This window comes from Sceloporus occidentalis, unplaced genomic scaffold (genome assembly GCF_023333645.1).
Source record: "Sceloporus occidentalis isolate IW3139 unplaced genomic scaffold, rSceOcc1.0.p SCAF_47, whole genome shotgun sequence".
Taxonomy (NCBI): Eukaryota; Metazoa; Chordata; class Lepidosauria; order Squamata; family Phrynosomatidae; genus Sceloporus; species Sceloporus occidentalis.
The window spans coordinates 1,760,118-1,777,842 of record NW_028317027.1 but is presented as its reverse complement, the minus strand read 5'-3'; the positions used below and the strand labels follow the sequence as shown (position 1 = coordinate 1,777,842).

At 41.8% G+C, this 17,725-nt stretch overlaps 1 protein-coding gene across 1 annotated transcript in view; it reads right to left on the bottom strand.

The window, feature by feature from the left end:
• The window catches only part of LOC149289185 (phospholipid-transporting ATPase VA-like), a 57,363-nt gene extending 45,428 nt beyond the window's left edge, over positions 1-11,935 (bottom strand). Inside the window, exon 1 of the mRNA XM_089490856.1 lies at positions 11,472-11,935. Within this exon, the coding sequence (XP_089346982.1) occupies positions 11,472-11,935 (464 nt within the window). The remainder of the gene's footprint in view (positions 1-11,471) is intronic.
• Between the last annotated feature and the right edge of the window lie 5,790 nt (positions 11,936-17,725).

Below are 17,725 nucleotides of genomic sequence, written 5' to 3'. Positions count from 1 at the left end.
ATTACGCACATCGTTCCTATGAATTAGGGCATTAATGAACTTATTAAAAGAAAACCAAGTAACTCTCTCCATCTGCTAAGGTACTTATCTGTCTTTCTCTAAGGCCGGGCAAACCTCAGGCGTCGGTTACCATGGCAACTAAAATTGCTTCCTGTTAAATTGTCTGCTGGTAAGTGATAAGGAGGGAAGCCATGGGTGCTGCTGTAATGCAAGTGAGTATGTTTGCTGCTTGCGGCTGACATTGCGCGTACTACCTGGTAAAGAGCAATTATTACCGCATTGGCTCGGCTATAGGGCGCACCTGAATATAGGCCGAACCCTAAAAGTTAGGTGCTTTTTTAAAGAAAAAAATTTCTTAGTAAAAAAAAAAACCCACTTACTTATGCTGCCACTCTATCCCCCCCTGAGATATGCACTCTGCCCCCGAGATGTGCCCCCCCCCCCCCGGGATATGCTGCTACTCTACTCCCTCCTGAGATATGCTGCCACTCTGCCCCCAAGAGGTCCCCGCCCCCCTAGACTTACCAGTGCAGACTCCCCGGGGTCTTGCAGGGCCGGCGGGGGACAGCTACGCAGTACGCGTACTCAACTTCCGGTGCTGGCACTTCCGCCGTGGGAAGTGCTGGCAAGGAAGATTGTTAGCGTACATCGCGCAAACGTTCACCGGCTGCGGCGATGCAAGCGTTAACAACCTCTGCTGCCGGCACGTCTGCACGATGTGCTTTAACAATCTCCCTTGCTGGGACTCCCCCCGTGGGAATTCCCGGCAAGGGAGATTGTTAAAGCACATCGTGCAGATGTGCCGGCAGCGGAGGCTGTTTACGCTCGCATCGCCGCTGCCAGTGAACGTCTGTGCGATGCGCTTAGACAACCTCCCGTGCCGGTACTTCCTCCGTGGGAAGAGCTGGCAGGGGAGGCTGTCTGAGCGTATCAGAGAGTAGGATGCAGGTCCCCTGCACCGCTGCGGGGGATCTGTATCCTAACCCTGCTGCCTGCCCGGCGTCGGCCGCTAGACCCCGAATATAGGCCGCACCCCCACTTTAAAGACTTAAAGTGGGGGGAAAAAGTGCGGCCTATATTCGAGCCAATACGGTATTTGTTTATATAGCGGCATCATATTCCGCAGCACTGTACAATCGGTAAACTTGAAATAACAAGTAGCATAACAAATCGAATTGCGAGAGGAGGACGCTGCTCATACAAGCTTACAATCTAAATTGCACATCGAGGCAGGCACCGTGAACGAGGTCACAAGAGCCCCCCATATCCAGTGTGGAAAGTGCATTTTAACAACAGCACTTTCCTGACTACCCCCATTCTAGGCAATCGGAGAAGAGCTCTCACTTAATCAATTGGAGTATCAGAAGCCAAACAGTGTATCATAGATACCTAAAAGCTATTTTGGATCAAAATATTGGATAATTGATTTACTGAAGCCTGGCTAACCTCATGTTAACACTGCTTCTCCTGCTGCTCTCTCTCCCCTAGGGTGACCTCCACCTCACTCACACTCACAGGCCTGATGAGTGAGATGAACGTGAGAAATGGTGGTGGTGTAGGCTTCCTAGTATATTATATGTATGTTCTTTTGTCATTTGGTCGCATTCTGTTAACCAGCAGGTTGTTTGTTTTTTTTGTTCTGTTTTTTAAACATTAGGACGCTTGCTGCTTTAGTTTCTGTATTAAGATTACGCTCCTAAGTGGGTTTCAGATCTGCCTTGTTGCTTTACCCACTGTACAGGTGCTGTACGTTTTACTGGAGTGTCACAGGTGTAAAACCCGCTAGTTTCTACAGAAAACCTATGTGAATGAAACAGAAATGTATTTATTAACACTGAGAAGATAGGTCGGAACTATTTTTATTTTGCTGGCAGATGTGAATTTCTGAACCAACATTCAGGCTCAGATAATTTGACTGTAATTGGTTTTATATTTTATATGGAATTGTCAAGCCATCAGAGAAAGGAAAATGACATTTTTATTTCAATGTATTTGCTATGCCATGGGTACCTCATTTTACACTATTATCAGGAAACAGACAGGCTGTATATAAATACTTGCCATTGGATGATAATTTTATAGAAATGCGACAACTAAATCTTATTTCCCTTCTTATTAAACATATCATGTTCTATACCTTGTCTATGTCCTGCGCCATCTAACCTTACACATCTTAATATAAAATGCTGGAGAACCCTTCGTTACAACTAAATATATGTTAATGCAGACTATTGCATCTGAATGCCTTGTAATGTTGTCAAAAGACCCTGGTGACACATGCATTGCCCTATGTGTGGAGTAGATAATCTCAAAAAAGATTAGTGATGGACAGCAGACCAGGGACCCAAAACAACCTAGTAGGGTCTTATATAAAAATTTTTTTACAAAAAAGTCTCCAATTTTTTTTTTATATTCACATTGGAATCCATTTAACTGAATGCAAATTAGATCATGCACTTTTTTACGTTCCGTGCTCAGTAGGTACAGCTGGTTGAGGGGTGACAGGGGAACTCCCAACACAGGTTTATACCCTTTTGCGCTACGAATCTCAGAAATAGTAACTTTCAGTCTCTGTTTCACATGCACCTACCCACAATCCTCAGTTTGTGGAACCAGTTCTCATGACCTGGAGGGCTCTTGGAGACCAGAACATGGCACTGATTTTGTCATGTGTGATGCAGTGTGATTGTAGAAATATTTAGTGGCATCAAATATCTTTATTCAAGCCACCAACTGCAAAAATAGTTGAATGGATATTTACTTGCAACGATACTCTGGCTTCACGTACAGAGCATCCGGATGTCAGCGCAGGCTACTAGCAAACCTTAGTGCACAAAATAGCGCACCACTCCACTTCTAAGAAAGATCCCAGAGGGCTATAAAAACGGCTATTACTTTGTTGAACATAAATCAAATCTTATGACATATAAGAACAAATGGCAGACTATAAAAAAAGTGGTTATCTGCCCTTGGAAAACTGAGGGTACACTAAACTTGGAAATGGGAAATCATGGTTGAACAAACATATGCTAAAAATGGGGAAAAAAGCTGTCATTTAGGGGAGTAAAATCCCTGGTTACAAAAAGGTTAAAGAAGGCTTTCAAAGCTGGAAGGGGAAGCAAAGCGGGCTTACAACTACAGTTGTGTCTGGAAGCTTTTTTTTGTGTGTGGGTGTTTATGTTTATATATATATTTATATACACACACACACACACCTTCCATAGTCTGTTACTTGCAGATAAAGGCTTTAGGTGGTTAATACTGAAGCATACCCAGCTTAAGTGTTTTGCTATGGATCAATTCTGCCTTCTGTTTCCTGCCTCATGAATTCTGTCAAACATTACATCTGTTCCCGACATAGCAAACAGAGTATAACAGACACAGGTGGCAAATAACTGTACAACATTGATAATGGTAAGTATTGGAAGGAATGCGTTCAGTGCGAACACCAATAGTTATCAGTTTTGAAGCAAAAAAAAACCAAAAAACAAACAAATGACATTTGGTAATTGTCATAAGTTTATGATAAAACGGGTTGGTCAAGCTCAGTACAAAAAAAAAATTAACCTTAGAAGGTGAAGTAAAAGTACAGAAAACACATGGCAGGTGGGGTGCTCAAAATTACCCTTGAAGAACACTGCCACTATATATTATATATATATACACACACACACATACATACATTTATATACACACACATTCATACATACACACATACTTTCACTTCTCTACACACACAATAATGTGCCATATTATATACCACACTCTAGTTTGTATGTGCCATATTATGCATTTAGACTATAGGTATGAGTTCTAGTTTATGTAACTTAGATAGAAGTATGTCTCTGCTTTTGACAGCCCCCCCCCCCCCCCACACAAAATGAACTTTGGCCAAGCATGCAATATTTTGGTAAGAACATCCTGCACAAAGAGAATATACACGTTTGCTGCATTGACATATAGTTGTAAACGCTTATTTGCATTATTCAAGTTTAAGAAATAACCCATGCTAAAAAAACCAGACAAGTGCATTTTAGAGTGACACGTTTGGTGTAGACTTGGACAGGAATCCTGGGGGAAAGTAGTCATGGCTTTTATAATTTTACCAGTGTCACCAATTTTTTTTATGCCAGTTTATCCTGATCTTTGAGAAAACATTTGTTACTGACTTTTAAAAAATATTCTGTCTGGATCTTAAATTCAACAATTTATATAACGCTAAATGCACTTCACAAAGCCCTGATGTAACAGTGAAGACTGCTGCCTCTTTTCCGTTTGAAGACGTTAGGACCCAACCTGTGGTAGAGGCTGTCACACAATAATCTTCTTCAAGAAGAACATTTAATAAAAGGTCAAAAGCAGCTCAAGGAAAGTGTTTCAAACAAAGTGTTTTGTGTGAATATAATGTGCACGCTAAGCTACCAGCACTTGCCAATAACTATAGCAGCATTAACTTTAAAGAGACTACTAATTGACATGGATAGGTTTTAGAGGCTTGTTGGCAATTGCAAAAGCTACGGGACCTAAACACCTTCCTGGCCATGAATGCTGGTAGTTTCTGGTTCACAGAGCCCTTTTTTCTGCTCATCCCAATGGTTGGGTCTTATTAGCCCCTCTAACACTGAACAAAGCAGCACTGGAGCTAATGGACAGTAAATATACAATGTGTCAATGTGGCCATACATCTCCTGCACAGCAAATAGCTTGAGGCCAGAGGTTAACACATATAGGGGGTATTCTGTGTGTATTCCAAGGACGGGCGTACATTTAAGCTCAGCTAGCACATACATTAAAGCCTATGTGATGGCTGGAGTGTCCCTTTAAGCGTATTCACAATGACCTAGTGATTGTTGAGGGGGCATAGCTGGGAGTTACATCTGTGATAGTGTGATTTACATTTCTACATTATCGGGAATGATTCAGGGAAGAGGAAATTAGTTCACTTACATACATTACAAATGTTAAGCATTGCAGGTAAATTTCCGGCCATAGCGCAGTAAAATTGCTGAGCGAAAGATTTAGGGTTTTCTTTTGATGTGGGCGCTGCATGGAGTATAAGCCGAGTTAGCCCCCCTCTAAAGATCAGAAGCAGAGCTGCCAAGCATGCCCTTGATGGATTCAGCAAAGTCTTAGAAACCCCGAAAAGACAAATGAAAAGTATAAAATGTTATGGTATAGAAGTAAAGAAGCATGACATATTAACTCCTTCATTACAAACCTTACATTTACAAAAGCCGATATGAAAGGGAGTCAAATACATTCAACCCTATGGTACGAAGATAAACACAATCTATAGTGTGCTAACAAAGACTGCTTCTATAAAGCATTAAATACAAAATAATTAAGTGGTTTCAACCAGGTGTAATATAAGCAAAATATATCGCTTACAGAGCAGACACTTTGCACATGGCCGTGCATGGATAGAATGGTGTAAAGTTCTACAGCCATAACATGACCTAAATGAACAGACAGGGGATGAAAGCAGTCAGGATTCTAAAACATGCTGTAATAATCATTGTGTGAAGCAGGAAACTGAGGAAATCTGGTGAAGAAACTATTAACAGTAAGGTGCTGGGAAGTAGGAACGCCTAGAATTCAAATTCTTAGTCTTGCTCAGTACCACCAATACCCCCAGCAACAAAGCTTCTGGTGGTGGAGCCCGGACTGATAAGCCTACAACAACCAAACCATGTACCACGTGCTAAGAAAACACAACCTAAGAGTCTGCAAAGGGGACTGATTCAGGTTATAGGGGGAGGAGGTAACAACGCACTGCTAAAAATTGCTGCTGGCAGTACAAGTTTTAGTTAGGGTAAGATGCATCCATCCATGGGACCCAAGATTAATGGACATCCCATCACAGGTCTACTTTGTATGGCATGTGTGGTTCAATTGGAACAGTGCGCTGTACTGCAGGTACATCAGGACATTCAAGCTGCAGCTCAAACACCGATTCTGAGAACATTAGAAACAAGTCAGAGATAAAAAAAAATTAAAAAAATAAAAATTATCGGCGGGTATTCACTAATGGAAAACGAGATTAATTTTTCTGGAATACCTAAGAAAATAGGACCTTGAAAATATTAATTCTTTGATTCTACCACCATGAATCTTACTCCTGTTTTTCCATAAACAAACAGCGCAGAAGAACTTGTACATCACTCAATTCACCTTTGAAGACACAAACCTCTTATCTTCCCAAAGGAGAATAAAATATTTACTTTTTGGTCTGTTAACTTGTTCATGACAATTTTTTTTAATATGCAAGTTTCTATTAAAACAACAAGTGGCAAATATTTTTGGCATGTGTAATGGGAACCTCTAGCATTTTCTTCTTTTTCTGTAAGTGGCATACGTGTGCGAAAAACATTTTCGTTACCTGAGGCGTTCTGCCTCTTCTACAAAGAACACATTGAGTGTGGCATAGGTTTTCGACACAATAAAGTGCCTTGTGACAGTCTCCAAGAGGCTTCCAGGTTGTGAGAACTAATGTTACAAATAGTAGAGGGTCACGGGCAGGTTACTCAGGCAAGAGATAGAAATACATTATAAAGATACCATGATAGTTCATGATAAATACACTAGTAGAGTTAAGTAAAAGTTCAGGCGCTAAACAAAAAATATATATATGTATAAAGTAAGGTAAAAATATATATGTGTATAAAGTAAAGTAAAAATTAAAATATGTATATATCAGGTGCTGCAAACACTTAAGTATAACCCCTTTCTACCAAAATACAAATGAAAATTCAATAGTGTTGCGCAGAAATATTAATGCTTATATATAATATTAGGGCTGAAACAACGAATCGATAAAATCGATAATCGATAACGGAAATCGTTGTCGACGATTTCCGTTATCGATTAATCGAGTGATCGATTCGTTGTTGGCTCCTTTTACTTACCTCCGCGAGCGTTCCCCGCTTCCGCTACTGCACTCTCCGCCTTCTTTTAGTTCCGTGACGGATGTGACGCGTTCCGGAGGTAAGTATTCTTCATGTCTGTGCGAATCGCTCTGTGCGAGTGGCTCCGTTCGCACAGAGCGGTTCGCTCTGTGCGAGTGGCTCCGTTCGCACAGAGCGGTTCGCTCTGTGCGAGTGGCTCCGTTCGCACAGAGCGGTTCGCTCTGTGCGAGTGGCTCCGTTCGCACAGAGCGGTTCGCTCTGTGCGAGTGGCTCCGTTCGCACAGAGCGGTTCGCTCTGTGCGAGTGGCTCCGTTCGCACAGAGCGGTTCGCTCTGTGCGAGTGGCTCCGTTCGCACAGAGCGGTTCGCTCTGTGCGAGTGGCTCGCTCTGTGCGAGTGGCTCCGTTCGCACAGAGCGATTCGCGGGGGTGGGGGTGGGGTTTCAGGGGATGCAGGGCAGAGTGGGGGTGGGGGGGCAGGCCAGGGTAGGAGACTGAGTGCAGGGCAGAGTGGGGGTGGGGATGCAGGGCAGGGTGTGAGTGTGGGGGCAGGGCAGGAGACTGGGTGCAGGGCAGGGTGGGGGTGGGGGTGCAGGGCAGAGTGTGAGTGTGGGTGCAGGGCAGAGTGTGAGTGTGGGTGCAGGGCAGAGTGGGTGCAGGGTGTGAGTGTGGGGGCAGGGCAGAATGTGGGGGCAGGGCTGGGTGCAAAGTGCCAGGGCTGGGTGCAAAGTGCCAGGGCTGGGTGCAAAGTGCCAGGGCTGGGTGCAAAGTGCCAGGGCTGGGTGCAAAGTGCCAGGGCTGGGGCAAAGTGCTGAGTGCAAAGTGCCAGGGCTGGGTGCAAAGTGCCGGGTGCAAAGTGCCAGGGGTGGGGCAAAGTGCTGGGTGCAAAGTGCCAGGGCTGGGTGCAAAGTGCTGGGTGCAAAGTGCTGAGTGCTGGGTGCAAAGTGCCAGGGCTGGGTGCAAAGTTCTGGGTGCAAAGTGCCAGGGCTGGGGCAAAGTGCTGGGTGCAAAGTGCCAGGGCTGGGGCAAAGTGCTGAGTGCAAAGTGCCAGGACTGGGTGCAAAGTGCCGGGTGCAAAGTGCCAGGGGTGGGGCAAAGTGCTGGGTGCAAAGTGCTGGGTGCAAAGTGCCAGGGCTGGGGCAAAGTTTCTTGAACAGTAATAGTCCACCTCTTTTCAGAATGTTTGGGGTTATTTTGTTTCATAAATATTGTGTTTGGGTTTTTGTACTTTGAAAATATTGTTTTTTTATTACATCATAACAAAATAAGAATGTTAATGTAAATTTTAAGTTGTTTTTTAACATCCAGTTCATTAAATTATTTTAAATAAACTAAAAATTTGCATATTGTTTTTTTTTATCCGATTAATCGATTAATCGAAAAAATAATCGGCCAACTAATCGATTATTAAAATAATCGTTAGTTGCAGCCCTATATAATATAATGCGAACAATATATATGAAAAAAGGTGTTATGAATAATAAAGAAACAATACTTATATTTTTCGTCTCTGTGTTTTCAGTTTTTCAGTTGTGATTTTTCTCCCAGTGTTTTAACATATATAAGAAAAAAAGAGTAACAGTGTTTTCCGTATAAGCAGTAAATCTGTATCAGATATTTTAAGTGCGGTATCCCACTCACATTGATGAGAGCATTATAGTTTGCTCTAACTTTCTGGACATAAATTGAACGGTTCCACCCGCCAAAGGGATTGTGTGGGCTTCCAAAACTCCTTCCCGAAGAAAACAATTATCGGTCCACACGATAACACCACAAAACAAAAGCCAATTATCGGTCCACATGAGAACACCACGGAACGAAGCAAAGAGGCAGAAGGTAAGGTATACAAATATTTAATTCGTTTACAAACAAAAGTGCGGTATGTTCACATTTAGGATTTCTTTCTCGGATCTCTCTCTCCAAGCGGACAACTTCCGGGTGTAGTAAACTATAATGCTCTCATCAATGTGAGTGGGATACCGCATTTAAAATATCTGATACAGATTTACTGCTTATACGGAAAACACTTACTCTTTTTTTCTTATATATGTTAAAACACTGGGAGAAAAACCACAACTGAAAAACTGAAAACATAAGTTTTGTTTCTTTATTATTCATAACACCTTTTTTTCATATATAATTGTTTGCATTATATTATATATAATCACTTTATATTTTGCCTTTTAAATTGGCATTAATATTTCTGCGCAACACTATTGAATTTTCATTATAAATACACATATATCACTAGTTAGCCTAGGATATTAGTAAGAGGACATAGAAGTTTGGTGGGATTTCCATTCTTGGAAAGCGGCCTAAATATTGTTTTACTTTATACAGCCATAGTTTTGATATCAAACTTTTTGAATAACAACTGACATCGGAATGTACTATGCCAACTAACAGAAAAAAAAACATGTTAAACATGTTTCTGTCCCATCAGAAGTAAAACATTGTTTCCAGTGCTGGATACAGCAATCTGTCACTTTTGGCATTTTATTGTTTTCTTGATCTGGTTTTTTTTTTCTTTTTTTCTTTATACGGTTTCATAATCTCCAGATCTGAAATCTACCTAAGGCATAACCAGGGTGTTCACATATTCCTCCTTAAATCTGCACCATTGGAATCCCACCATCAGCCCAATTATCACAAATATCTCGGGGAGAGGCAGAAATGTAAAACATTTGAGATGGCAGCCAACATGGCAAAACACACACACACACACAAGAAAGTAACCGAGCTAAACGTGTATAGCAAGACTTGTGAAAAGAACGAAATTAAAGAATTAAAAAGTTCTATGTGGATGTACTAAGACCAACAATAAGAGAAGGATATATCAACTCCGTGTCTAAAGTCTCATTGATAGGTTTGTGTAAAGGCCTTTAGCCATGATGTGATTTGTATGTTTCAGCAGCTGCATTTGTCTAGGTTGATAAAGTCTTGTCACCATGGCAACCAATGGCCATGTGCTGTTAACAGTGAAAGCTAAAAAGTGTTAAGTAAAGTTTCTATTTAATTGGGAAAAAATCTGTACATCTGAGACTCTGATGCTTCTTTAAGATCCTAACTCGGCCTCATTCAATGATTTTGGCATGCAAGTACCTAAGAGTAACAAGACACAAAGGTCATTTTCCATGACAGATTTCCTTTGTGTTAAAACCAGAATGAACGTCCAAACATTATATGTGCGAAGAAGGAACCAGTTATATGCATGTACCGCTTGTAAAAAAATATAAATAATGATGGCCCCAACTGTCCCGTCACTGGTAATAGTGCTTACACAAGGCTTACGCTCTAACGCATCTCATAAGGAACACTTTACACAACAGGGTGGTGTATGGCAACTGACACACACACACAGAAAAATAAAAAAACAACAAGCAAACACAAAGGCAGCTAGATTCGCCGACACGCGAACAACAGCCTCTTACAAAAACGCTACCAAACTGCCAAGTTTCATTTGGATGAAAGGAGTGGAAAATGGAATTTACAGGGGTTGGCGCTCCATCTGTCTCATTTAAACGCAGCCACTTCAACAACACGTGTACTGTGGGTGTACAACAAGATTTTTCCACTGGAGGAAATAAAAAAAAAAAAAAAATAAAAAAAAAAAGGGGGGGGGGGCCCCATACAAAAGCACAGTGTCATAAAGCGATGTCAAAGTGTGGAGCACTGGACTTGCCACAGCAGCAGGCCCCTTTATGTTAGGTAAATATCAAAGAGCTGAATGCCTGTGAGGACACAATAGGAGGATGCGTTTTATTGTCGGGTGTACAGATGCTCAGCCCCGCAGGGCACGCCGTTTACACCGTAGCAGGAGTTTGTTTAGTGCCTGACAAAGTGGGCGTGGCATTCCCCGCGGACTGACACGTGCTATGTGGGCACCCCTCGGCCACGGACTCGCTTTGCAGCAGGGTTCAAGCAAACATTGTCCCAGCTGGACGCTTCTAACAGCACAAGGTCACAGAGTGTCAAAGATGGGGAGAGGCGGAACACCCCCCACACACACCCAGGGTCCCGCCCCCCTCCAAAATGAATGGAGAGCCCGTTAGGAGTACAGCACATAACGTGGCAGCTTTTACTGAAGCAGCTTCTTGTCTAAATCCTCACGTGGGACGGGCCTGGGTGGGCTCTGTGCTTAACCCCCTCCGGGGCAGGGCACTGGATACCGATGTGCCGCACACACTCCAGTAAGGAGCATCTGCAGTGGGCGCTAGGGGATGCAGCCTGCTCCGTGCGCCGGATCACTGCATGACAATCGTCCCAAAGGATGAGCAGACAAACACTGGTCCTGCTGCATCCACTATATTCATACCGAGCTCCAGCGCAGCAAGTCGAAGCAGCCATCCACCTGCCCTCCCCTGGGGGCAACTGCTGTGATGAAGCGTAATTTAGCATATGTGTTAAAGTGGCATATATAATTATATATAGGTGTATTTATGTACATATAAAGAATAACTACAGTAAGAGCCAAGTTTACTCCAGGACAACACGGCCAGCACTGTTACTTATTGGTTACTTTTATGGAGTTACACTCAGTAATCCCCGGAGGCCCCCGACCCCATTACCTGCTGTACACCAGGCAATCCATGTGGTTGATCTCCTTGTCGGAGCGGTACCTCCGGTAATCCTCCCACAGGTCCTTGATGGCGGTGACAGCCAATATGAAGAGTACCGGTGCCAGGGCCAGCTCGGGTTTGAACGCGTTGACGGCAGGCACGAAGTTGAGCAGGGCGATGAAGACGAAGTAGACATTGGCCAGGCGGTGGAACTGCTCGAAGAGGTTCTTGGGCAGGAAGGACAGCGCCGTGTATTTGGTGGTCTTGATGGAGTTGGCGGCGTGTAGCCTGTTGGGGTTGTCCGAGGCTCCCTTGCCGCTGCTCTCATACAGCAGGTTGGAGCAGACGCTCCTTGTCTTGCTCTCTTTGCTTTTCCTCCTCTTCTTCTTCCTCCTCTTGCTCACCTTGTCTTCATCTCTTGCCACCGGGCACTGGGGGTCACCGCCACCGTCTCCTCCATCATCTGCCGCCATCACCATGTCCCAGAAAATGCCTCCTTGCCACCAGCAATAAGCGTGGAACTCCGAGCAACTTCACTTTTTTTTGTCTCTCAGAGTTGTCCCATTCCAACAAAAACAAACCCCCCAACAAACTGTGAGGGGGAAGCACAATATAACAGCCACCCTCATCACCAGCCCGGTAGAGCCACCGCCATAGTGCGCAGGAGAGCTTATCTTCAAAGTTTTTTCCGCCTCCCAGAATCTTAGATTCCCGCTTTGAACTTTCGTTTCCAAACTTTTGGTAGCAACTCGAAGAGTAAGTTAAGCCCGCCCCCTCCTGTGTCTCGCTTAGGTTCTCAGCCCCGCCCACGGTGTGTCACTCATACCAGTCCCCCTCATCAGTTTCCGCTTCACTGCCCACCCTGAGAAGGGGAGGGGGGGTGTACTCGAGCTGCAGTATATTAGTCCTTAGAGAAACTTTTAGAAATGAGCTCAGAATCAGACGCAACTTTAATAAACTTCCATCAAGACTACCCCTGTATTCATTTAAAAAAAATATATGTATTGAATTTTAATCTTGGTCACACATATTAGAAAACAATCCAATTGTTAAAAGAACAAAAAAAACAAACCACATGCATTCACTAGTAACATGCCAAAAAGTTAACGGAAATGAAGTAGAATATGATAGCATTACACAATTTACTGCTAGATTAGTATAAATATAAGAAAACATAAGGTGCTTTAACTCATTGAGACAAAATATTAAAGACATTGACATGATCATTCTATTATTTTTGGAACTTAAAAAATAATTAACAGTCACGACATGTTCTGTTATTGCTATACTGTAGTTATTAAGTGTTATTTATATAATACCAACAATTACGCAGTGCCTTTTACAATACATACATTCAAAAATTAGTGAAAGAGGGCCCTGCTTGCAGGCTTACAATCTAGACACCTTGATATTTAAAGAGTTAACGTATTTTAAGGGGTTTTTTTTTAAATGAGGTTTGCGTAGCTATATATATTCCGAATCCTTATGTTTACTTGGTTTATAATTAACTAGACTTCATTACTGACTGGCTTAATCAGTTCACAGCAGTTAATAAACCAACTGTTCTGTGAGGATGAGTGCTTATTGCAATTAACTAGACACAGTTTAGTGCCCAGGAATACATTGTCGCCAGTAATTTTATTTCCGTTACTTTTCTGCGTGTTATGTTGTACAACTGAATGCATCTGTTTGTTTTTTTCTTGTTTTAAGAATTTGTAAAATGCGGCATATGTCAAAAGAGGATTTGGAGGTAATAGTTTGTAAGCTCACAAGAGCAGGGCCCTCTCTATGTATACCAGTATACCTTAACATGTGTTTATGCTATTGTCAATAATGTACATTATCCGTTTTAATGTTACTCTACCCCTATAGTAACAGTGCTACGGCATTATTGCTGCTCTATAAATAACGGTAATGTAATGAGATATTGCAAAGAAGTAGAAGAGTAAGAAGTTGCTTGTTCAGGTCAATGCAAGTATTTGGGTGTAGAGTAATGGATCCCAGTGGATCTTTAGATTTAAGTATGTTCAGAATCTCTGCCCAAGGTAGAGTACTTCTTTGTTGCTCCAGTCAGACAAATCAGTTAAATACATCATCAAAGCGACACGCCAGCCATCATATGCAATTTTATGCATATAATAGCTGTGTGGTCCTTTTCAAATTTCATGTTGAAGAATCCATCCATATGCATTTTCCCCTTTCCATACCCCCTAGCTAAATGCCCTGCAGGAGATGGGTTGGGCAGAACACATCTTCCTCCACATGATATAATCACATTTTAACTTCCTGCAAGAAGGGCCAACTCCAACGAGCTTCTTCTGCGTGAATAATTTATGTGGCCACGTACTTCTAAAAATAAAATCAACAATTGAATTATGATTTTGTTGTTCAAAATGTAAAGTGAAGGGAATTAATCTAAACCCCTAGCACCATCTCAGTAGTTCCAATGTATATTTCCTATTTAATAGTTCTGCATGCCTAAGATAAATTCTTACAATCTAAGATATGCCTCATAACGTAATATTTTATTTAATTTCTAACAATGGATAATTGTTTTTCTGGCCGTATAAGACATATATATAAAATGCAGTACTGTGCATAAAGAAAACACTATAGATTCAGTGGCTACCAGTTCCAGCTATAATACCCTGAAATCACAGAATACATTATGTCATTGTTAGCAAGGGACTGCTATGAAAACCTGACTTGATATTAAATTACAAAAGATTTCTGTATTTTGGTCTTGATTGTTTGTGGTTATTTTCTCTGACTTACTAACCCTTTAAAACGACTTAATCGAATCAAGCACACAATCAGTCTTTAAAGGGTTTATCGTTATCCAATTGTCCTGAGATTTAACAGCCTATTGCGTTAATACAAAGATATGGACACATCATCTTCCAATTCATTTTTCACCTATTTATCCGTATTCAAGGTCACAATAAACCCTTCTCCCATCACTTATATAAGCCTAGCTTTAGCCAGCTTTAAAGCATTTTCAGTGACATTTGTTAAATTACTGAAATTATTTTAGGTTTATAATGGAAATATATATTTTTTAATAGTACTTGTTTAAGTGACATTTTGCCTAGCTCCCTAGTAGAGCGAGACAAGGTTTATTTTAGTACAGAAGGATGCCAATATGGTGGTAGATCGGATCGGAATCAAATTGCATAATAGTTTTAAATTTACTGTGAACCTTAAACCAAGCATTTGTGGTAGAGACCCCACAGGGCATTCTTTGCCACAATAAGTTTCAAAGGTGATTGCTGGTTGGGACATAAGATACACTGTTCTGCCTAAAAAAAACAAGAAGAAAAAAACCCAAATAAAACCAAAAGAAAATGGCATAGTTTTCAGATGGGGTGCTAAATATAAATTTTTAAGTAGCTGTAGCAAGGACTACAGTCATGAGAGTTTATAACCTATTTGATGTGAGTGCGCTGATTTAGAGATTGTATATATAGGTATTGATATAGAGAGACAAATGTGGAATGAAATTAGAATATTTCTACAATGTATTACTCTTTTTTACTGAGATAATTTTATAAACACATTTGTTGTGGTTTTTATAATCAGTTTTGGTATTGATGTTTACTGGTATTTTATATATAAAGGAAAATTAACACAGGACTTGTTACCAGATGAAACTCCTTTGGCCTATCTATTCAGAAAATGTTTTGCCTTCTTGCAAAACCTTAAATGATAATATGTCCCTAGTCTTGTCATTTTCTCAGGATTACCATTTGATCTTTCCATGCCTGCTTAAATCTCTTACTGTACTAACTTCTACCATTTCTGGTGGAAGGCTGATCTGCCCATATCTTGTCCTCTCAGAGAACTAAATGTTTCTTGCACCTAAGCTTCTAGTTCTAAACATGTACTCCTGTTACTAACATTTCTCTTCTTTTTAAATATATCTCATTCTTTCACTTTGATAAATACTTTATGTATTTGAAGGGTTCTCTCAAACCCTTTTTCCATTGACTTTCCTCCAAGCTATACATTGTAAGATAATTTAGTCTTTTATCCTGCCAACGAGAAACAAAATGCTGATTATGAATATCAACTGCTACATAAGAGTCGCACACATATATAATCAGTACCAGACAAAATGCTGTGATAAAAATTGAAAGGGCTTACATTTTTAATATGATTTTATGTATTGCTTACACTTTTCAAATAGTATGTCACTATATATGTTTACTGATATATCCATGTCTTTCTAGCACGGGCGGGATGGATCCCCCCCAGGAAATCATGCGGGGGGACCGTTAATAGAGAAATCCCCCCCAGGGCTGTAAGTGAGACGAGTGCCTTCGGTGCACAGCTGCCCAATCAGCAGCTGTAGCGTGCAGGACTGGTTGGGGAGATCACGGATTTCCCTAACCAGTCCAACATTAAGGTAACACTTACCAGTGTGCTCTCTATCACTGAGCGCCGGGCGATGGGATATGACGTTTATATCCCAGCCCCGGCGCTCAGCAGAAACAGCTGTGCGCAGCTGCACTGCACTAGAGCGGCAAACCAGAAGGAAAGGAGGAAGAGAAAGCAGAAAGGAAGAAGAGAAAGGTAAGAGATGTGAAGAACGAATGGAGGGGGTATGATGTGCAAAACAAGGGGGGGTCTGATGTGCAAAATGAGGGGGGTCTAATGTCCAAAACGAGGGGGGTCTGATGTGCAAAACGAGGGGGGGGGTCTGATGTGCAAAACGAAGGGGGGGGGTCTGATGTGCAAAACGAAAGGGGGGTTTGATGTGCAAAACGAAGGGGGGGTCTGATGGTAGATATGTGTGTGTGCATATACATATGGTGAGGCATGTATATGGGCAATGTGTATGGGCACTTGGGCAGGCATATATGTGTGTGTGTATAGGGCAGGTGTGTATATGTGTGTGTATGGGCACGCGCATATAAGGGCAGTGTATGTGCATACGTGTGTATGGGCAGTGTATATGTGTGTATATAAGGATTGTATTTGTCTATTTATGGGGAGGCATGTGTGTGTGAGCAGTTTATGTTTGGGCAGGCGTGTATAAGGGTAGTGCATATGTGTGAGTACGGTCAAGTGTGTATGTGCAGGCAATTGCAGTGCATATGTGTGTGTATGAGCAGGCATGTCGTACTTAAAGGGAAGAGAATGATTCCCTGTAACACATGTTTAACTCAGGGGCACCTAGGGTTAAATCCAGGCCTATTTCTGGTTAAAATGAGTGTGTGTGTCCCTGTATGTAGCATTTGGACATAAGAGAATATTGCGGGGTGCTACTTGGTCTAGGGCATCACTAATGCAAAGCGCCACATGTGAAATGTAGGGGTAGGCAGAGTAAGTGGAGGATGTGTTTGAATGCGTGTCTGGGTGTGATAGTGTATGTTTGTGGGTATGTTATTGTGCACATCTGTTTTTATGGGTATGTTGGTATGTTTCCAGGTGTGTTATGGTGGGCATGTGTCTAGGTATATTAGGGTGGGAATGTTTTGGGGTGTATTATTGTGTGTGTGTGTGTATGTTTTTCAAGTGTTTAAGTGTGTGGATATGTTCCTGTGTGCATGACGTGTTAGGAGTCTTAGATGGTTCCTTCAATACATCATAGTAGTCTCTGTGGGGTCCATCTCTGGTTGTAAGATGTTTCTGTGGGAATTTTCTCCCATTCATCCAGTAGAATGTTTTATGAGCTGAAGGTGATATACCAAGACATTTTGGACAACACTATGCTTCTAACTTTGTGGGAACAGTTTTGGGGAAGGTCCTTTTCTATTCCATCATGACTGTGCCCCAGTGTACAAAACAAGGTCCATAAAGGCATGGTTGCAAAAATTCCCCACAGAAACTCTCCAAAATCTTGTGGAAATCTTTCCCAGAAGAGTGGAATCCGTTATAGCTGCAAAGGGGCACCAACTACATATTAATGTCTATGTATTTATAATGCAATGTCATAAAAGTCCCTGTTGGTGAAATGGTCAGGTATACCCTACCAGTAAAAAATCTATCCCCCCCAGATTTTTAGGGGTTCCTACGCCCATGCTTTCTAGTGCCTACCTTAAACTATATAAATGTAATTTTATTAAAGGGACAGTTTACTGTCCATGATAGCTGCACTGTAAGTACTTTATTATGCATTGAAAATAAATAAATAAGAACGAAGCACTTAAAATTAGTAGAAGATGCATCTTTGCAGCTGTCCTCCTCCTCGATCAGTGGCAGGAAAGCGCTCCCATTGCTTTCCATGCATGTGCTCATAGCACTTGGTGAGCCAGCAGTGG